Here is a 21,128-nt window from a genome sequence, read left to right on the forward strand (position 1 = left end):
GCTTTCTATGCCAGGGTGGCATGGACAATGGGATAAGATAGCATATTAACCTCAAGGTAACTATCAAAAGCTTGGGAGTCCTCACAGCAGCTTCTAAACATACATAACCTCTCCTTCCTTCTCTGGCTTTGGCACCTCAGTTAGAAGATAAGGGCTATGTATTTACCTACACAGCAAATGGCAAGTTAACAATTTAACTGCTCTTCAATATTAGAAATAAACACAGGGTGTCAAAATTTACACAGCAACTTCTGAGGGTGTGCAAGCACAATCAGCTCACTTCCTTGGAAATGTAATGAACACACAACCCACAGGCTATTCTTATTTTTGCTGTGCCTGGGAGTGCCTCTCCATTAACCCAGAAAAAAAGACTGGGTTACAGACTAAACCATCAGCAGGTGTTAGTATTTAAAACCAAGATCGCCAGACTCTGTCCTGTTTCTGACAGGCACTGTTCAAGATGATCCCTCTACGGCTGGAGCAGTGAAAGCTACTTGGACTGTGCGAGTGACCATCTGTGTTTCTAAAGAACATGCTTTGGGGAGAAGATTGTGTATCAGACGCTCTAACTTGAACATGGATTTAAAACAGAAAGTGCACACACAGCCTGCGAAACCCCATACACTGGTTCTCAAAGTGAGTCTTCCAAACCAGCAGCATCAGCAGCACCTGGGAGCAGAGGTGCAAATTTCCAGGACCCACCTGCGATCTCCAGGACCCACCAGCAGACACGGTGGGTAGAGACCCAGGACTCAGTGGTTTAACAAGCCTTCCAGGAGGTTCTGATGCCTGTTCCAGTCTGAGAGCCGCTGCTCCACACGCACCAGGAGCTTGATCCTCTTGGGCAAGGGATTCCCCCTCCCAGGGAAAACACAATAATGGGGCTTCACTAATTGATCTGTTCACCGGGGGTCACAGCACAAACTCTTGAGGGCTGTTAGCAAACACAGGTTCCTGGGCCCACCTCCAGAAGGGCTGTACCACTGGGCATGGGGTCGAGGCCCTGGTTCTCAATTAGCAGCCCTTCAAGAGTTTGCAATGTGTAGCCAGGACTGGGAACCACTAAAGGGCCCCCTGCAGCCCTAAATAGCATATCAGAAGTAATTGGGGAAAATGAGCCCTTAGATCAGGGTCAGCAAACTTTCCTGCAAAGGGCCACATGGTAAATCCTCTGGGCTGCTGACCCTGTGCTGCTGTAGCTGGAACGCGGTCCCAGGTGACAAGTCGGTGAGAGGACATGGCCAAGTTCCAGAACAACTTCATCCCATCTGAACTTCTTATCATTTTCATGTGTCATAAGATAGGATTCTTTTGTTTTTTTCCAAACATTTAAAAATTTAAAAGCCATTCTTAGCTCACAGCTGGGACCGACACAGGCAGCAGGCATGGGCCGAGGCAGCCGTCGCTGTCTGAGTTAAACACTGGAGTCATTCCATACACTTTAGTGAGCTCAGGAATGCTGTGCTCCTGACATATGTGACTTCAATACATACAGCTGCCTTCAAAACAGCTACATGTTACTTTTTAAAAAAAAACACACGGAGGTTTAACTTGCACACAGCAAAATATACAGCTTGACCAACCACACAGAAACAACATGCTGAACATTTCCTTGACCTCAGAAAGCTCACTGGTGCTCTCCTCCCTGTCAGCATTCCTCAAAGTAACCATGTACCGTGATTCCTTAGATGTTTGTCACCTTTAAAATGGCAGCACAAACAGTTTGAAGTAAAAGCCAGAAGTTCACACTTTCACTGGAGTTCTAGGCAGCACAGCTCAAGCAGAAGTTAGCAATAGGCACCCACTAGGCACAAGCCCCCTGTCCTCTCCAGTGACGGGCAGCCCCTTGGGATTTTCCCAGTCCTTCACCCTGCATCTCATCCAGCCCAGGGGAGGTCTTTCACGCCATGGAGGGCAGGCGCACCACTGGAGGAATGGGAATGTCAAACACCAGGAGGGCCACCCCCTCCCCAGCGCCCTGAGCCTTACAGGGCAGGGAGCAGCCACTTTGAAACAGCAAATGAGAGGGGATGAGAAAAGGAAAGAAGAAGACTCCCCAATTTATCTCAGGTCAAAATACCCACTGTGTCCATGGTTTTCCAATTTCACTGTGAGCAGATGCACCTGAGAACTCTGTTAAACTAGATCCCTGGGTCATATTCACAGAGAAGTGGATTCCCACAGGTCTGGGATGGGCCAAGGAGCCTGCATTTCCCACGAGAACCCCAATGATGATCATGCATCGAGAAACACTGCACTAGGGTTTAGGACATTTAAACCCAAATGCCCTGCTCTCATGGAGCAGCCACTGAGAGGATGGTGGGAGTGGAGATGTGGAGAGGGGAAGATGAGGTGCAGGTCCAGTTCCCTGAGGGGAAAGATGGATGGACAGAGGGGGCTGCAGTCACAAAGAATGTGCACCCAGGAGACATGTCACCAAACCATGTAAAGGAAAGATGTCCAGAAAAGCGGCTGTGTGGGAAACACCAAGGCCCAGGAATCACGGGTAACATTAGCACTAAGTCCAGTAGGCAAAAGTTGTGCTTTTTCAACAACTTTGAAGGTAGTATTTTGATATGAGGCTCATTCTGTCTATGAAATGGTTCTGAACTTGGCTGCTCACTGAAGGGCACCCAGGAATGTTTTAAAACACACCCTGGCCTGAGTTCCAACAGAAACTCAGATTTTGTTGTTGTGGGGCAGAGCCAAGGCTCTTGGTAAACGCAGCCCAGTGAATTGTAACACATGGCCAGGTTGATGACACCATCAGAAGCAGCAAAGTCGAGAGGTAGCCACAGTGGAAAAAGTCAAGTTGATCCAAAGGAGGGCAGGAAGCCAAGGAAGGTTGTGACCCAGGGCAGAGGCCATTTGCTCTCCTGCGAAAAAACATTTAGTATGTGTGCGTGTTCAATTCCAGCCTTGCTGGAGCCAGTAAGTACCTCTAACAGTGATCCAATTCTCTCCCCATCCACCCACCCACCCAGTGCAAGGACCAGGCAGGCAGGGGCCTGGCTGTTGAGTCCAAGGGCTGGAAGGTAAAAGCTATGTTCTATACAGGGGTGGGGAACGTCTGGCCCACGGGCAAAAATCATTTGGTTTGGCCCTGCCAAGGCAACTGCAGGTAGGGCTTGAAATTCAACAAATCTAGGAGCTTTTCTCACAGCTAATTTTCCAGTTGATAATTTTGTAGGGCCCTAGAATGATGTTATAAATATCCAAATGGCCCTTGGCAGAAAAAAGGTTCCCTACCCCTGTTCTAAAAGAAAGGGTCAGAAATAAGCTAGATTCCTAATCTATTTAAGCTGGATACAGTGAAAGAAACAGAGAGACAGACCCCAGAAACTAGGGATTTTTCAGAAAAGCTGGGAACATGGCAGGTAGCAGAACAGAAATGGTGAGCACCCTGGCAAGCTAAGGTCTACCACACTCGGCACAGCCCTCATTCCTTAGAACACCAACACATCTTATAGTGTCTCTCACCGTAAACTGCTCCTGTTTCAGTGTAGATGTTGAAGTATAGGAAATAACAACCAAGTTTCAAAATGCCAAACTCTGGGAAAATATTCTGAACCAAATTCAATATCCACCCACTCCCCAGCAAAAAGTGAAAATGCAATTCATATATGTTTGAAGTTTATCAAGTGAAATAATTACTTTGAAAGGGCTCTCATTATCTTCAGAGTCCTTTATTTCACTCCAGTCCTATGGTCCAAGCCTGATTTATATGCTGCCAGGATAGGAACAGCATAGTAAACTCCCACTGTGGCTCTTGCGACACGTGGCTTTTTCTTCTGTCACTTGTTACCCTTTAAGACTTGTCGGTTTTTAATTAAAATGTTATATAACAGTCTCAGCAGAGCACACAGCATTCTAATGACTAGTCTGGCTTCATACTTATTGAATGCCACCCCTGACCTCCCACAGCCAGGCTCCGCTCCTAGGTGCTAAGGACACAACAAGGAGTAGGCCCCCTTCTCAGAGAGCTTGGTGAGGAGACAGAAAGAATATCAAATAAACAGTGATAAAATGTCAAGGTGGTGGCTCTTTTGGATGGAGAGGTTGAGAAGGCTTCTCTGAGAAGTTCTCCTGAGTGAAGGTGGGGAGAGCCAGGCACATCTCTGCAGGAATCAGGTTCCTGAAAGGGGGAAAGACAAGCACTTGGGCTGCTTGAGCAACAATAAGTGAGCATTCCACACAGAGCTTTGATTTGCAAAAACTCATGTGTGTATGTGTTTTTTCTTTTCTGGAGCTAAGTACACTAACTAATAAACAGGTAGACATCATTTTTTCCTATCATCCCAGAATGAAAACTAATGGAAACATCTGATTTCCTATCTTTGAGCCATAAGATGCCAAACCAAATTCTTGGAAGAGGTCTGGAGAGTCAATCACGTGGCTTTTCGGAGCATAAAAACATGTTATTCATGCAAAACTAAGTAAGCTGGACTGTACTTTGTCTTCAAAGCAAGACTGAAAGCCCCAGTGGTGTTTGGCCTCTGGGGTATAGACTTCTGATCCTAAGAAACTCCATGGGCTGGTGTTTCATATCTGTCCCAGAGAGGGGTATTTCCAGGATGAAATAGCAGATTGTGGGAAAAGAACAGAGAATTTAGAAGTTTCCCAGCTCAGTGCTGTCCCTTTAATACAGCTGTACTGTTTTGATTGAAGTGAATTCCAAGAGTAACAGATGGGTCCATACTGAAATTTCAACAAAAAAAGCCAAATGCATGTGATTCTTAGAAATTGCCATTTGTCATCATCGTGCCCCTCTTTCCCCTTAATTTCTGAAGGACTGTGCAGCCACCTTCCTCTTGGGAAGGGCCCTAGGCCCACCCCCGGGGCAGTACCTTCCACCCCACAGCACGTCATGTGGCCAGTGCCAAATGCTCAGCGCCGGGCAGCGGTCCTAGTGACCATCCGAATCTCCCTCCTGGGCGTCTGGAGCTAGGTCTAAAGCAATCTTTCCTGGGGCTGTCTATTCCTTAAGCAAGAACACAAACCAGAATTTCTGGTGTGCTTTTATTTCTAAAACCAGCACGAGAAAAGGCATCCAAGAGGAAAGGAGCTAAAAAAATAAATTGTATAAGGAGTTTGTACTTAATAGTTAAAGAGTTTCTGTTTGGGGTGAGAAAAAAGTTTTGAAAATGGATAATGGAGAAGATTGCACACATTACAAATATAATTAATGTCACTGCATGATACCCTTAAAAATGGTTAAAATGGTCAATTTTATGTAATTTATATTTAGCAAAATAAATGCAAGTATGCAAACATGACAATAGAGAAAACTCTAGCTCCAGTTCAAAAAATAGATAAATTGTATATTCATTAATTTTTCTTTTAGCTCCAATTTGGACACTTGCAGCAGAGACCAATCACGGCAAATCTTTTAGACACCCATCAGAAAAACTGAAAACCACAAAAGGAATGCAAATGTCACAGCTGTTAGCAAACAGACATACCCAGCGAAAACAGAATTAAAGATGGCAGTGGTACTCCAAAAACAGGAGCTGGATATTGTTTTAGAGATACGCTTTGCCCCTCAACTCACCTGTAAAAACATTATTTTGTTAAACTTTACTGAACACCATCACAAAAATTATAAACATATGGATAAGCTAAAATACAAAATTAAAAGATGGGTACTAACATTTTCTTAGGCAGAACCACATGAAATTGCTAATATTCAACTCGCTTATCCTATAGAGATGGCAATTTCATATGGTTCAACCAGACTCCGCAGGTTAATCTGGTTGGAAGCAGGAACTGCAATATATGGGAAATTTGAGATTTGAGAGGACACAGGAGCCGAAAGACAAATCTATGTTTCTTTCCCTTTCAGAAAAAAATGGGTAAGATTTCTCCCAAATACACACATTAATATGAAAATGTTTTCCTTCACACACACACAAAAAGGAGATACACAATAAAAGGAGATAAAAAAGTTTGAGAAGGAGATAAAATATACTTTAAAAAAAAACAAAGGAGGACTGGGTGAAAGAGGTGACAGGACATAGAGCACAAATTGGTAATTAGTCACAGGGAAGCAAATACAGCATAGGAACTCTAGTCAATAATACTGTGATAACTATGTATGCTGCCAGTCGGGGTACTGGAAATACTGAGGGGAGCACTAGGTAAAGTATATGATTATCTAACCACTAAGCTGTATCCCCAAAACAATACTAAATAAAACTGAAAAAACAGCACAGGAATTATGTCCAGGACAGCTGACCAGGAAGAATCTGTCCTGTTGGCCCCGAGAGCCAAAGTATCCAAATGACATTACTTTCGCATCATTACTCATCCCCTGCACCCCTTTTTCTCCACCCTCATAAGTTTAGGTGCCTCCCTTTCCTCCACCATTCGTAGCCTGGAGACTCTTTCCTGGGCTGTGAGCTGCCCTGGGGACCCCAGGTGGTGCCCTCCTGCTGGCCACCTCACTTGCGGGCCGTGCCAACTGCGGCTCACATCCCACGGGCTCCTGCAGAAGGAGGGGGCAGCCAGGCAGCTGCCTCTGCCAGCAGCTGGCTCTGCGTGTGGAGCCTGGAATGCAGCTCCCTGGCTGCTGGAAAGCACGGGCATTCCTGGGCATTCCTGGGCCTTTGCGGCCAGTTTGTGCTGTCAGCTTCCTTTCAGATGAAATGTTTCCCCGGTTACAACACCTAGGATCCACCACTGCCCTTCAGCAGTCAGATCCGACTGTCTCCTGCGAAGGTTGAAATCACAAGAGTTCTAGTTGTCCAATTCCTGACGGTCCCCGTGTTATTTGGAGCTCTAACGTGGGAGAGAGCGTGCTGGGCACATTCCCACTGTCAATATTCCAGCACTCAGCGGGCCTGGGGGAGATTTCTTCAGGACACGGGAGTATATGGACAGGGAGGGTGTAGAGAGGTCAAAAGGCTGTCCACGTCCACATGACATTCAAGGGACACACACCCACAAAAAGGAACCCCTGGGGTCAAAAGAAAAGCAGCTGGCCGGGGCAGAAAGTGTGTGAAAATGACCAAAATAACCAAAATAAAATAAAGTGATGAAAAATTACTACACTAACCGATATTAAGTTTCACAAAAGTGGGCCCATCTTATATTAATTCCAACAAGTCAAAACCCGAAGGTCAAAGAAAAAAGGTTAGCAAAAGCTTTAAATGGGAGATGTGATTATAAATAATTAGGATTGTGTTTCCTGTGTGGCCTGGGGAAGTCTTTCTTGGGGGATGACTTCAAAGTACCAGGCAATCTAATAGCCTTTTCGTGGATTAATAGAATGAAAAGAATAACTTTGAAAACAAAGTCTAATTACGCTTGTTGCAAATAAAAAGCGAGGGGCATGGAGGAGGGCATCTATTTGTAGATTGGGGCGATTAAATCTCCCGCCAGTAAAATATTACGGAAGACCCCATACAGAGACTGCATACAGAAAATCCAACAAAATCACTGCATGCAGTAATCATCCTAAGTTTACGGAGGAAAGTTAAATAACTACCCTTTTAAATACAATTAGGTAAATTGAGCTCTCTCGAAGCTATTTCAGAGCAATCAAATTAGGCTCTTTCAGAAAAGATAATAGTTCACTCTCAAAGTGAAAAAAAAATCTAATTTAGAACTTATTACACAATTCTGCAATGTACGTAAAGGGTGCGATAGTGATCGCCAGTGAGCTTCGTGCAAGCTCCAGAAAAGACACTCTCGGGTAAGAAAGGGAAGACAGCATTGGATGAGAGTCGATCGTTCAGCCACATCTGCACCCTGCGGAACCGCAGTGCCTTTTAACTTGGCTCTTCTAAATCTCTGTCCAAAGCTTGTTATCTAAGACGATAAACTAGTAATTTAGAAATTTCAGGACATGTGCTGACTGCCCATGTGCTGCGTCCGGAGGCTACAACTATGCATAGGTTTCACCCAAGTGTGTTAGCTTGTCACTTGCACAGTTCTTTCCGTCTGCAAATACTTCCCGGTGAGTGTAACGAAAGTTATGAGTCCACAGGGAATGTTTCGGCCCTCCGTATTCCTAGGACCAACCAACAGCAATTACAATTTTCGTGTGGAAGAGAATTTTAAGTGAACGTTAAAGCTATCTCCCTGGCCAAAAAAAAAAAAGAACAGCTTGCGTGAGTGTGCACGATTCTCCGAGAATGAATGAAATAAGAAAACATGCCCTTTAGTGCTGCCACTAAAAACACCACACTGTCAACTCCTACCTCCCAGGGTCCCCGAGGTTCCATGTGAGGATTTTAGTTACACAAGGCTCTGCTTGCTCTCTAACACTAGACGGGATTTTAAAAACTGCTCTTTAGTCCACCGGAGGAATACTATGCTGCAGTCAGCACGCTCAAGGTAAAATGGTTGTTGGAGGGAGGGCCCCAAGAAAAGCCTCAAAAGGCCAAAGAAATACTTTCCAGCTTTCTCTAAAGCCCTCCTCATCTTTATCTCTGTTTCCTCCAAACAGTAGTGCTGGCGGCCTGCGTACGAGATCTGAGAGAACTTCGCTGTCCTAACGATGACCCTACAGTGACTTCCAGGAACGTCTTCTCAATCCTCACCACTCGGATGGGGTTCAAGAACCAGCAACAGCAACATCACTGGGGGGCTCGTGAGAAACGCAAGACCCTCAGGCGCCACCTCAGACCTGCCCAGCAGAATCTGCATCTGAACAATGGGCAGTCAAGTTGGAGATGCGCTGCTCTAACCCAAAGAGCAATTAGTTTTTCAAGCCATTTAGGTTCGTTTCTGAGAAGTCATATTTTGGCAACATAAAAATTTCACCAAAATTGTTATTAAAGATACAAATAAATACCCATTTGAGAGGTTTTACCAGTTACTATCTGACTTCAAACACTAATATCCTTTTGTGCGTGTGTGTAATAAAATACACATACGAACATAAAATTTACCGTCTTAAGCATTGTTAAGCATACGGTTCACTGGCATTAAGTCCATTCACACTGTTGTGTAATCGGCATCTTCCCGAACTGAAAGCCTGTACCCATTAAACAATATATATAGATATATTTTTTTTTTTAATTTTTTTTTTAATATGTTCTTATTGATTTTAGAGAGAGGGGAAGGGAGAGGGAGAGAGAGATATAAACATCGATGAGAGAGAAACATTTATCAGCTGCCTCCTGCATGCCCCCCACTGGGGATCGAGCCTGTACCCTGGGCATGTGCCTTGACTGGGAACCTAACCGGCGACCTCTTGGTTCATGGGTGGCTGCTCAACCACTGAGCTACTCCACCCAGGCAACAATATATTCCTATTCCTCACCCTGCCCCCACCCCAGAAACAACTATTTATGTTTTTTTAAAATATTTTTATTGATTTATTTTTTAGAGGGAGAGGAAGAGAGAGGGAGAGAGAGAGAAACATCGATGTGAACAGAACATTGATGGGCTGCCTCCTGCATGGATCAGGAGCCTAAGCCCGAAACCCAGGCATGTGCCCTGACCGAGAATCTAACTGGCAACTTTTTGGTGCACAGGACAACACCCAACCAACTGGGCCACATGGCCAGGGCAGAAACAGCGATTTCTTAACACCTTTTAATAATGTATCAAATTGTGCTGAAATTAGCCAATGCCTTGAAAAGTTACTATACAGGCTTGACTAGGACAACGCCATGCTCTGTGTCTCTGACCCTGATTCCTTCAAGAATTTATCCTGGCCCAGTTAAAAAGCAGGCTTTCCTGTCCTGGGCGGTGCCAGGACCAGTTAATGAACTTCTCCTAATCCTCCGTGATTATGCTCCTGTCCTCCACAGTGAACTTGTAGGTCAGGAGAGAAAGAAACTAGTCTTTTGGCCACTGCCAGTTCTTGATCCTAGTCTGAGCCCAATTCTTTCGATCTCGCCTCACTTTTCTCATATTTTAAACCCTGCAATTCCTACACAAATCACCGAGCTAATTATACTTGTTAGACTTGGGAATGATAGAGCAGACAACATTAAGACCAAGTATTTGAAGACCGATTGAGGATTAGGAGTCCAAGTTAAGAGTTGTTTTCACGTTTAAGTACACGTTATTCTGGTTCGTTCTAAACCCACAACCCATAAATACCATCAAGAGTGAACAGATCTACTGCCCTGACCATCCCACTCCACTCCCCACGCCTCTCTGCGAGCTGCCCATCGACTGGGGCTGGCAGTATCTTCATGTGACACAGACTGCTGACCACGTGTCATAGGCAGCAGCAATAAATGCCACTGAAGCTGCCACGTTAGAAGCCTCTGCCAAGCACAGCACAGATAGGAACAGAAAGTATCTTAGAACCTTGAGGATTGTTAAGCAAAATAAGCCGGTCAAAAAAACAGCAAATACTGTATGATTCCACTCATATAAAGTATGTAGAGCAAAGTTACAGAGACAGAAAGTAGAACGGGAGTTAGAAGGACCAGGGGAGCAGAGGTGGGGAGCTAGTGTTGGGTGGGTACAGAGTTTCAGTGTTACAACATGAAAAAGTACTAGCGCTCTGTTGCACTACAATGTGAATGTACTTAACACTACTGGAGTGCAAACTAAAGCGGTTAAGATGGTAAACTTAACATCCTATGGTTTTTTAGCACATTTTTTTTTAAAAAAAAAGAGGACTAGTACGGCTGGTGTGGCTCAGCAGTTGAGCATCAACCTAGGACCCAAGAGATCATGGTTCTATTTCCAGTCAGGGCACATGCCTGGGCTGCAGGCTCGATCCCCAGTAGGGGGCATGCAGGAGGCTGATCAATGACTCTCATCACTGATGTTTCTCTCTCTCCTCGCCCTTCCTCCCCCTGAAGTCAATAAAGATATATTTTAAAATAAAAATAAAATAAAATAAGAGGAATAAAAGTTTTAAAAGTTACCTTTGGGATTAAAAGATAGTCAACAACAGAAAGAACTCCATTACAAATCTATTTTACAATATTTTTAGGAATAGTTATGTCCAAGCAGGTACACTGAGTAGTACTGTTTTCCTTTTTTATGTCATCCTGAGAAGCATGTACAGGGACTGAAAGGGACTGAATTCACGGGGCCAGTGAGAAGGGACACAGGCAGAGTCAAGGCTAAGACAGAAAAAATGCTGCCCTAGCCAGTTTTGCTCAGTGGTTAGCACGTCGGCCTGCGGACCGAAGTGTCTTGGGTTCGATTCCCAGTCAAGGGCACATGCCTAGGTTGCAGGTTTGATTCCCCGGTAGGGCTTGTGTGAGAGGTAACCAGTCGATGTGTTTCTCTCACGTCGATGTTTCTCTCTCTCTCCCTCCCTCCCTTCCACTCTCTCTAAAAATCAATGGAAAAAAATATCCTTGGGTGAGGATTTCAAAAAAAGAAAAAATGCTGACCACGTCTGTAGGGAAACTTCAACATTACAGCAGTGCCCAACTCTGAGGTTCAGAGAAGTCGATCGGTCAGGCCTTCATTTATAGATCATAGGACACTACCTGAGAACCTGATGAGAAAGAAACCGGACTGGGCACCAGTGCAGCGACCTCACCGGCGATGGCTGTTAGATCTGTGATCTCTTTGCCACCTTCTTCCTACACCCTCCCCCATTACAGTCTGTATCAACGAAACTGAGCTATGTCTTCACCTGGATAAGTACTAAAGAGCCATTCAAGACTCAGATGAAAAAGAAACTGAGGAACTGCAAAACAGCCCAGTAACATCACTCCTCATTACGCCAAAAATTGAGAAAGGTACCACACCGAGGGGACCATCCGGCTAAGAGGCTGTGAGAGCCCAGTAGCCCAGCCCATCTGCCTCAAACTACACCTTGCAGCGTTCGTGCTCAGCACAATTACAAAGGAGATTCAGGCACTAGGAGTTTTCAACCCTGGTATATGACATCCTTTTATTACTTTATGTCTTAAATTTCCATAGGTGCCTCTGAGGGAGAGGCCCATTTGTAACATTAAAATTAGTTTCCCTAATAAAATGGAGAAACTGGGCTCCTTTCACAATTATCCAAATATAGTTGATGAACAACATGTTAGGGGCACCAACCCCCCTGCACAGTCGAAAATCACAAAACTTTTGACTCCCCCAAAACTTTACTAATAGCCTACTGTTGATCAGAAGCCTTACCGATAGCAATAAACAGTCAATTAACATGTATTTTGTATGTTTATATGCATTATATACTGTATTCTTACAATAAAGTAAGCTAGAGAAAAGAAAATCATAAGGAAAACACATTTACAACACTTATGGGGAAAAAATCCACCTGTGAGTGGACCTGCCCAGGTGAAATCTGTTGTTTAAGGCTCAAATGTACAATCAATGAGCCAGTTTCTGAATTCACATGATATTTCTATTTTCAGTGACCGGCTTTTCATTTGTTTTACACTAAAAAAATGGAGAACCAGCAGCAGCAGAATTCCCACATACAGAAGGAACTCCTGCAGCTGCTTAACAAGGTGGATACAGAAGCTCAGGTTAGGGATTTAGTCAGCCTGATTCTTACAGGGATTAGGACATGGCAACACTACACTCTCACTGGCAAGCCAAGCATCTCCAATACTCTAGGAAAGTTTAAGAATTTTGAGGGAAAGTGGTAATGAAACCAACTAGCAAATATCAATCTATTCAGACTTTTCCTCCAGCTGCTTGCATTCCAGACTTCTGATTCTTGGACAAGATCCCCAGGAAGGAGACAGGCCAAGTGGAGTGCTCTTCTGTCCCATCCTGGTTGGAACACCTTCTGAACTCTGTTTGGGAGAATTTCACTGCGTCTCTCACACACTTAAAGTGTGCACTTCACATTCCTTGTGGGCCAAGGGACTTGTGCTCACCTGACCATAGTCTGTCTGGAAGACGACGACACCCTCTGCACAGGAATTTACAGTACTTGGAAAATGCTGGCCATTTTCTCTCAGCCAGACCCGTGTTCCCTGTAAACAAAACAAACAGAATTTCATGGTGAGTTTGGATTGCACTTTGTGGGGAAAAACCACTCTCAAAATTACTATAACTACTACATTCCTTTAAAAAAGAAATTTTTTGAAATGCAAATGTTCTCAAACAAGCAAAGAATGACTCTTCAGAAAGCATCGCCTGCAAGCTTTACTACAGAGAAGTGTGACTGAGAGGGAGTCCCACCGGACAGAGAGAGCAAAGAAGGGACTGAGAAAACTGTAGCCCTGTGTTACTGAGTACAACTCACTTAACGGGGATCATCTCGTTTCTCTCACAGACACCTGTTGAGGCAGGTATTATTATCGCACCCATTTTACAGATGGAGAAATACAGGCCTAGAGGTAAAGTAACTTGCCCAGCATCTGAGACTGAGGGAGAACTCAACCCCAGGCAATTGGGTTCCAGAAACCACAAGTTTGGTCGGGTGACTACTCTGCTTCACCCCAAGTTGAGAACTCTTTGGGACCTGCGGGCTCCCATTTTCCCAGGTGCAAGCCCCATGCACTTGCCCTCTTAGAAGGCATTGGAACACTCCACTGACTTCCTACTTGTACCAAATCCACGTGTCAACTGGACTCACCAAGAGAGGAACTAACGTTTTAGTAAATATCAGAACCCAATCCACTGGTGTGAATTTCGGTAGGATTCCAACACGCACCCAATGCACTCCAAAGTCTGGGGTTACAGCCCAAAAGAGAATTTCCAGATCCCATGTTAACTGAGGGCATATGTTTTTGGCATTGATTTCATTTCCATTTTTATTTCCCCAGTGGACAAATGAAATCCTTTTTTAGCTTTTCAATGCTGAATACCCTCTTCCTTTAATCTCACAGCATAAAAACTATTTGTTTCCAAGGATGAGTGACAAAAAAGTTTGAAGAAATTGCTGGGTGTTCACTGGTCATTCCAATGATAAAGAGTTCCCTTCATGATGTCTGAGGTATACCCTTGTGATGGACAGCTTTAGTATCTCATTATTTCTACTCTGCTCAACAAAAAAGAAACTGAAAAAATTATCACTTAAAATAGCACTTAAACTGAACAACTTCTTTATCTAGAACTTTCAACCTCATTTCAATGGTCTGCTTAATTTCTATTTTGATTTGAAGTGTTAAATGAAATATTTACAACATATTGGTTATCCAACTTTCTCTTCAAGGGGTTACTACTGCTCTATTAACAGAGAGTTGGCAGGAAATAAGTAATACAGAAGTATACTCATCACTTTATGCGACTTTTGCTCTTTATAAATAGCAAAAATAGTAGCATCCAGTAATGGAGCGCCCATGAGGTGTCCAGGTCATGTGCTAAAAGCCTCAATGACTTCTGTATCTAACACTAATCCTCAGTTAGACAGGAATCCCCTCCCCCGATAGGAAACTGAAGCTCAGAGCCTAAATTCTTGCCTGATGTCAGTTAGTGGCCAAGCCAGGTCTCAAATCTCTCCGATTCCTAATCCCATGCTCTTTCCACATGTCACACCGACTCTATTTGTCTCCTTAAAATAATTAATAAATAAATCAAATGCATTAATAGATTAGTCAACAATTAAAATATAACACAGAGGTCCCTTTAAGTAGTCAGTTACCATATACAATCGTTTGCTCTCTCTCTCACCCTCCTAGGAGGAAAAATTTTAAGAAGATATAAAAACCCAATTTAAGTTACTCCCTCTGTGCCATCGATGACTTTGTTTAGAACACACCAGCCAGGACCTAAAACGTTTGCTGTTACACCACTGTTACTCAGGATGCAGTAAGTCACCTTGAGTTCCATGAAAGCTAAAGGGACCCAGGTTCTCGGGACGACCCCGTGGCGGGGACCATGTGTGCATGAGATTCTACAGGCATTTCCAAGAAGATCTAGGTGGCTGAGGCCTAAAGTTGAAAGGGCACCAGCTTCTGTTCCCCGTGACTGGTTCACACAATTCCCCATGTGAGTTCCGCAACTCTCTTAATATCGCCTATTACAGCCCCACACAAGGCCCTCCCCATGGGCACCCCATTTCTCATTATTACGGGAATTTTAAGTTGTTGACTCCATCCTTCCTTTTTCCACCACCCCTCCACGGAGGGGTTGAAATCCTCCGCGATCAAGGTGGACAAGAACATCAGAAATGAATATGAAGTGTTTCTCTATAAATCCTGGAGTCTGCTTATTTAAAGAACACAAACAATACCGACCGCAGGGAATTTTCTTCACAGGAGTGGGTCACGTACCTGTGATCCCCAATCCAGGCTGAGATGGTGGTAACACCCAGAAACAACTGCCTGTCAGTTCTGATTCTTTATTAGCCAACAGCTGCTTCCAAAAAGAGCATTTACTCTGGGCCTCCTCTAGAACTGCTCTCTCAAATATCATTCCATACCACACCACATTATTAGTAATGCTCGAGAAAAAGATTTCCAAGGGCCTCAACTACTTTTTTCATCTGCTTTTTAATTCACATATCAGAGACTGCAGCATTTGAAAGCTTTGAAAATACCTACATACATCCATGCACACACATGCATGTACACACACATATGCACGCCCATATTCAAACAGAAATTTTCAAAGTCATGTAAGGTGAGAACTTTTACTCAGTGAGTAACATCATGAAAGAATTCTGCACATCCCAGGATCCTGAGTCCAAAGCACTGTTTTGCTATGATCACCATCTACATCTTTATCAAAAAGGATTTCATGTACACATTTCCCAATTATTAAAACTGTCCACTTAGTAAGGATGTATTAAGATTTTATTAGGAAACATTACTGAATATAAACTGTCACCAGGATTAGTATAAATCTCTAGATTCCTATAAGGCACGCAGTTCCTTTGACTTGAGTTTTGCTGTTTCTTTTTACCTTTTCATTTGAAAGTGCTATAAAGCCCTTTGTTGACATAGTCGTACATGATCAAACACACAGTTCAACTTCCTTAGTCCAAAGGTCTTCCTCAACAGGTGTGAAGAGCTGCTGATAAGCAAGGTTTACAAAATCCAGCCCCAAAGAGCAAATCTAGAGCCCCTGGGCCAGTTCCCCTAGACCTACGGCAGCTGGCTTCCACAGGCAGGAAGGGAAATGCATTCAAAACTCCCTTTGTTCTTTGAAAAAGTTTAAACTGGCCATTTTCATAGAATCAGAATTGCAAAGTAAAACCGCTGCAATGACTATTTTTATAGATTGTTTCCTGGTCGTTCCTCTGAGCTCCCAAACTCTTCTACTTCTTCCATTCTATTAGAATAGAACACATACGCCCAGGTCCAGAAAAGAGGCCACCCACAGGTATTGGAAAATGAAGTCACAAGCAGACATTTACCAGACCATCCAAGTTTGAGTGGGAAAGAAAAATTTGCCCAGCATATGCAAACCATTATATTCTGTCATTGTGAAATAAGGCTGATAATTTAATGTAGAATGCAGGCATACGGAGGAAGCTCACAATTTGAGTAAAATATGCCTTTATAAGAAGGTAGAACAAGTTCAACCGTAACATACACATTTTATTAAAACTTGGGCAAGTTTTCATCTTAATCTCTGTGTTAAATTTAACAGCTAAAAACTTTTCTGCACATACTCACCACTAACAGTTTTATACTATAAAACCCTTGCACATAAATTTCCATCTACTTTGATCTTTAGAGCAATCCTGTAAGATATAGGGAGGCAAGAAATACTATCCTTTATTCAAAAGCGAGGTTCACAGGGGTTCCACTGCCAACAAATGATTTCCTGGCTATAATAAAAAAGACCGACTATACCAAGTGTTGGTGACGATGTGGAGAAAGTGCTGAAGATGTAAAACAAAGATGTTTCCACATAATCTTACCATATGTCCCAACAATTCAACTGCTAGATATCTACCTACTCAAAAGAAAATTTTTAAAAAGACTTGCAAGCAAATATTCATAGCAGCATTATTCATAATAGCCAAATACTAGAAATCACTCAAATGTCCATCAACTGGTACAGGGACAAAATGTGATAAATTCCTTACAACAGAAGTCTTCATTAGTAAAAACTAATCACTGATAGAATCAGCAAATAAAGATGAACCTCAAAAACATCATCTAAGTGAAAGAAGCCATACACAAAAGAGTACATATTATAAGGTTCTGTGTACATGAAATTATCAGAAGATGTAAATCCACAGATTCAGAAAGTATAACAGCTGCCTGGTGCTAGGGATGACAGAGACACTGACTGTGAATGTGGAAAACAAACTTTGGGGGATGATAGAGCTGTTCTAAAAACAGGACTGTACTGAGGGCCACACAACTATATAAATGTACGAAAACTCATTCCACTTTGTACTTATAACGGGTGCATTTTATGGTATGTAATTATATCTTGGTAGTTTCAATCATTTAAAAAAATTACTTTCCCATCTCCATTGGACATGAACATTCTTAAGCATTCCGTAATGGGAAAAACCCAGTCATGTTTCTGTAATTGAGCAATGGAGGTTATCAAGAAACATACCAAAAACAAAACAAAACCAAAAAAAACCCAAACCCATAACAATTAATTATAAGGGCTGTGTTAAAACTCAGAGCTCTGCATTGAATTCATTAATCTCTGCTCTCCACTAACATAGACCAGGGAGCTACGACATCACATGAGACTTGCCCAAGGTAATCTAAAGATAAGGCGTAGATTGCATCATTGTCTCATGAATCTCAATTATGAATCATAAATCCCCAGCCAATTGCCTGTGACTTGCAGTGCCTCCCTGGGCAAGGAAGTTTACCTAGCTCCTTCCTTCCTCCTACCATGGCTATGTGAAGTAGCTACACAAAGCCTAAAATATTTACACAAAAATGGCCCTTTGCGCAAACTGTTTATTATTACCTACTTCAAGGTAAAGAAGATTAAAATCACCATGTAGAGTTCAACCTCCTATTGCCCTTTGAAAAACTAGCGTACTTTTCTTCTAATTTTAAAAATGATGTTCTTGAACTTTGAAAAAACTTAAGTTTAAAATAAGGTAGGGAAATAACCCCTGAAAAGTGATAATGATGATGGACTTCAAATACCATGCTGTGTGGCATGTTCTAATTACAGATTCACAGAAAAGAGAATATTCTTCAGCCAAGCACACAACTCAGTCTCAGACCCAGAGCAGGGCACCACACCTACTTTTGTCCCACAACTGCTTACTTGGCCTATGTTAAGTATCATAGTTCAGGATTCTCTAACAACCTACATGATAAAGTCACAATTTGGTCCTAAAATATGATCTGCCTTTTTTTTTTTTTTTTTTTTAAGACAAAGATGTCAAATAATTTTGTAAGAGATAAATTAAAAAGACTATTTAAATCCGCAGTAAATTGAGTAGCCGAAAGAATGTTCTTATCTTTTTGGCTGTAGTGACTTAGTCAAGAAGCAACCTGGCTTAGATGTCTCATACGGAAGGTGGGGAGTGGCCAAGGGGCTCTTTACTGTGAATGGTACTGAATTCCAAAACTGGATGTGGATCATATAAACAGCACTTTTTCTCCTGTTTATTTTTAATTGAGATATAATTGGCATATAACATTAGTTTCAGGCGTCCAACATAATGAATCACTACTTGTGTGCATTGTGAAACGATCACCACCATGTCTAGATAACATCCATCACCATACATAGTTACAAATTTATTTTCTTGTGATGAGAACTTTTAAGATCTACTCTCTTAGCAACTTTCAAATATACAGTACAGTATTATTAACTATGGTCACCATGCTGAACATTACATCTCCAGGACTTACTTTCTAACTGGAAGTTTTTACCTTTTGACCCCCTTCACCCATTTCTCCTATCCCCACTTCTGGCAACCGCCAATCTGTCCTCTGTACCTATAAGTTTGGTTTCCTTTTTTTTTAGCTTCCACATATAAATGAGATCTCTCCTGTTTTATTGTCATTTTTTTTTTCCTGCTGGAAGTAGGAATACCTTTTCAACTTAACAGATGTTATTTTTTCCTAATCCTTACTACTAAAATCCACTTCAAAGGACACATGGCTTTTATAACATTCAAAGTTCTAAAGCTGGTTTCTCAACCTTGGCATTATTGACATTTTGGACAAAGTAATTATGTTGGGGTTGAGGGGACTGTCCCGGTTGACAGCCGCTGATCTAGAGTAATAGAGTTCTGAAAAAGTTTTCAAAACCATTCACTGTCTGAGACATAATTAATTGAAAGCAGACTCCATTGTAAATTCTAGGAATTTTCACAACCTCCCGAAGTAGGATCAGCCTGGACACAGTATACCTGGGACAGATCTAATTTCCAGTGACATTAAACTGAGTGCACACAGAAGGGAGGGAATGGGACTCGAAATGTTTGACAAGCGTAAGGGAAGAAGCCTCAGAGGCAGCAGCTTGCCGGTGGTGCCAGAGGGACTCTCCTTTTCCTCCTCTCTGTCCACTGGGCTGTTTTTGTTTTTGCTTGTTCCAATGCACTTTAATGTTAATTAGAACTGACTTTTAATGTTTTTATGCAGATGACGAACTGCCCACTGAGCTTTTTCACCCCAGGAGCTATTTCAACCCCAAGTGCTTGCAAACCCCAACACGAAACTTGGCAGAAAGCTTGGAAACGGGGCAGTGAGAATAGAGAGGCAACATGATCACACTACGAAATAAGTAGGAAAAATGCAGCGTGAACACAAGCAACGGGGACACAAGCAGCAGGGACGAGGGAGGGGACACAAGCAGCAGGGATGAGGGAGTACTGCTGGCTGGAGGCAGACCCAGGAGTGTCAGAAACTAAAGGGGAAGGTGGAACCTAAGGTTCTCCCCCATGGAGACGTCCACCACTCAGTGGGGGGCTGGAAATAAAGTAAAGGGGGAGGGCGACATGCTCTGCAAGCATCCCCACAGCAGTGGGTGGTCCTGTTAGCCTCTGCTCACAGCACGCAGTGCGCACCCACAACGCTGAGTGATCTGACTCATGCCCTCCCTGGTGTGTGACTGCGGGGTTTTAGACCTGAGCCTGGCAATCAGTTCTGAACTGTATCAGATTCCAAAGAGACCGCTGCAGGCCAGCTCAGGGCTGCTTAGGCTCCATCCTCAAAGGCCAGCACCAGCCGCTGAGGAAGAAAAGGGGAGACTCAAGAGAGAAACTGTGAGCATACAGCCCAAAATGTAAGAAATGTGTTGTGAGGATCCCAAGTCTGTGCCATTTTACTGGTGGTTGTGGGACCGCAATGGCATTTGTTTTCTATACAGGCAACCCCAAGAACCACAGTCGTGCCCCCACCAGACATGATGCCACGATTCAATTCCAGAAGAAAATGTGTTGTTGACACTCTGTTTCAGGACTCATAAGCATAACTGGCTCTCTCTCCCCAAAGATTACAGGAGAGGTGTTGGGTTAATCCCAAGGTTGGCCTATAGAAGTCTTTAATGGTACTGCTTTTTAAGTAAGAAATGTATCCAACTATTTGTAGCTACACTATATTTGTAGCTTTTGGCTATGTCGCCATCGTCATCATCATCATCATCGTCGTCGACATCATTTCTTATGCTTGTCTGTGGGCCTCGAATAATTTATAGCACTTTTTCCACAGGAAGATGTGTAGTATCCCAAACAACTAACTCACAAACGCACCTAAAAAACAGTATGGTTGCTAACTGAGGCCTGTCTGCGTTCATTACTATCAAGTTCACAGACAATTTATCCCATGTCTTTGGACAGTTCCAGTCTCCAGTGCACCCAGTGAGAAGGATCACACGGCACCAACATTCTCCCCCGTTGTCCTGCCCATAAGGTCAAACTCTGTCACAGCTATCAGCTACTAAGAAGGGCGGCTTCCATGCAGAGGACATTGCAAAAAGTGTATGAAGGGTAGAAGGTGGAAAGGGAGGGGAAAAAGGAAATAAAATGGAAAAGGGCATCACCAATAAACTAAGCCTTATATCTAGCAAAGACTCACTGGCACCTGCCTAGTTCCAATCCAAATGAAAATAAAAACAAAAACAAACTAGGCTAAAGGGCAAAATGCCTAAATTATGAACTTATTATCCTGTAAAGAGTTTATTCCCACGGTTATAGAGGTCCAACTGCCAACTAATTCAGTCCTGATTTCATATTCTGATTGTCTCTCTCTTCCTTGCAATTCCTTGAAACAGCTTTTCAGTTAAACTACAGTGACTAGAAATGATTCAAGAAACAATTTAACACTGAAAGAAATGAGGCATCTTCAAGTTGCTGAGACAAACTCAACATTGTAGGAACATGACAATCCAAGGAACAAAAATCAAATTAT

General features: G+C 43.0%; 1 protein-coding gene across 2 annotated transcripts in view; it reads right to left on the minus strand.

Annotated features, from left to right (window-relative positions):
- Nucleotides 1-21,128, minus strand: part of MYO10 (myosin X) — a 179,115-nt gene that overhangs the window by 127,297 nt on the left and 30,690 nt on the right. For both annotated transcript variants that reach the window (XM_081131248.1, XM_081131247.1), the window contains exon 2: nt 12,765-12,863. In XM_081131248.1, coding sequence (XP_080987374.1) covers nt 12,765-12,863 — 99 coding nt within the window. The remainder of the gene's footprint in view (nt 1-12,764; nt 12,864-21,128) is intronic.

Source organism: Miniopterus schreibersii (assembly GCF_964146895.1).
Source record: "Miniopterus schreibersii genome assembly, chromosome: 3".
NCBI classification, from domain to species: Eukaryota; Metazoa; Chordata; class Mammalia; order Chiroptera; family Miniopteridae; genus Miniopterus; species Miniopterus schreibersii.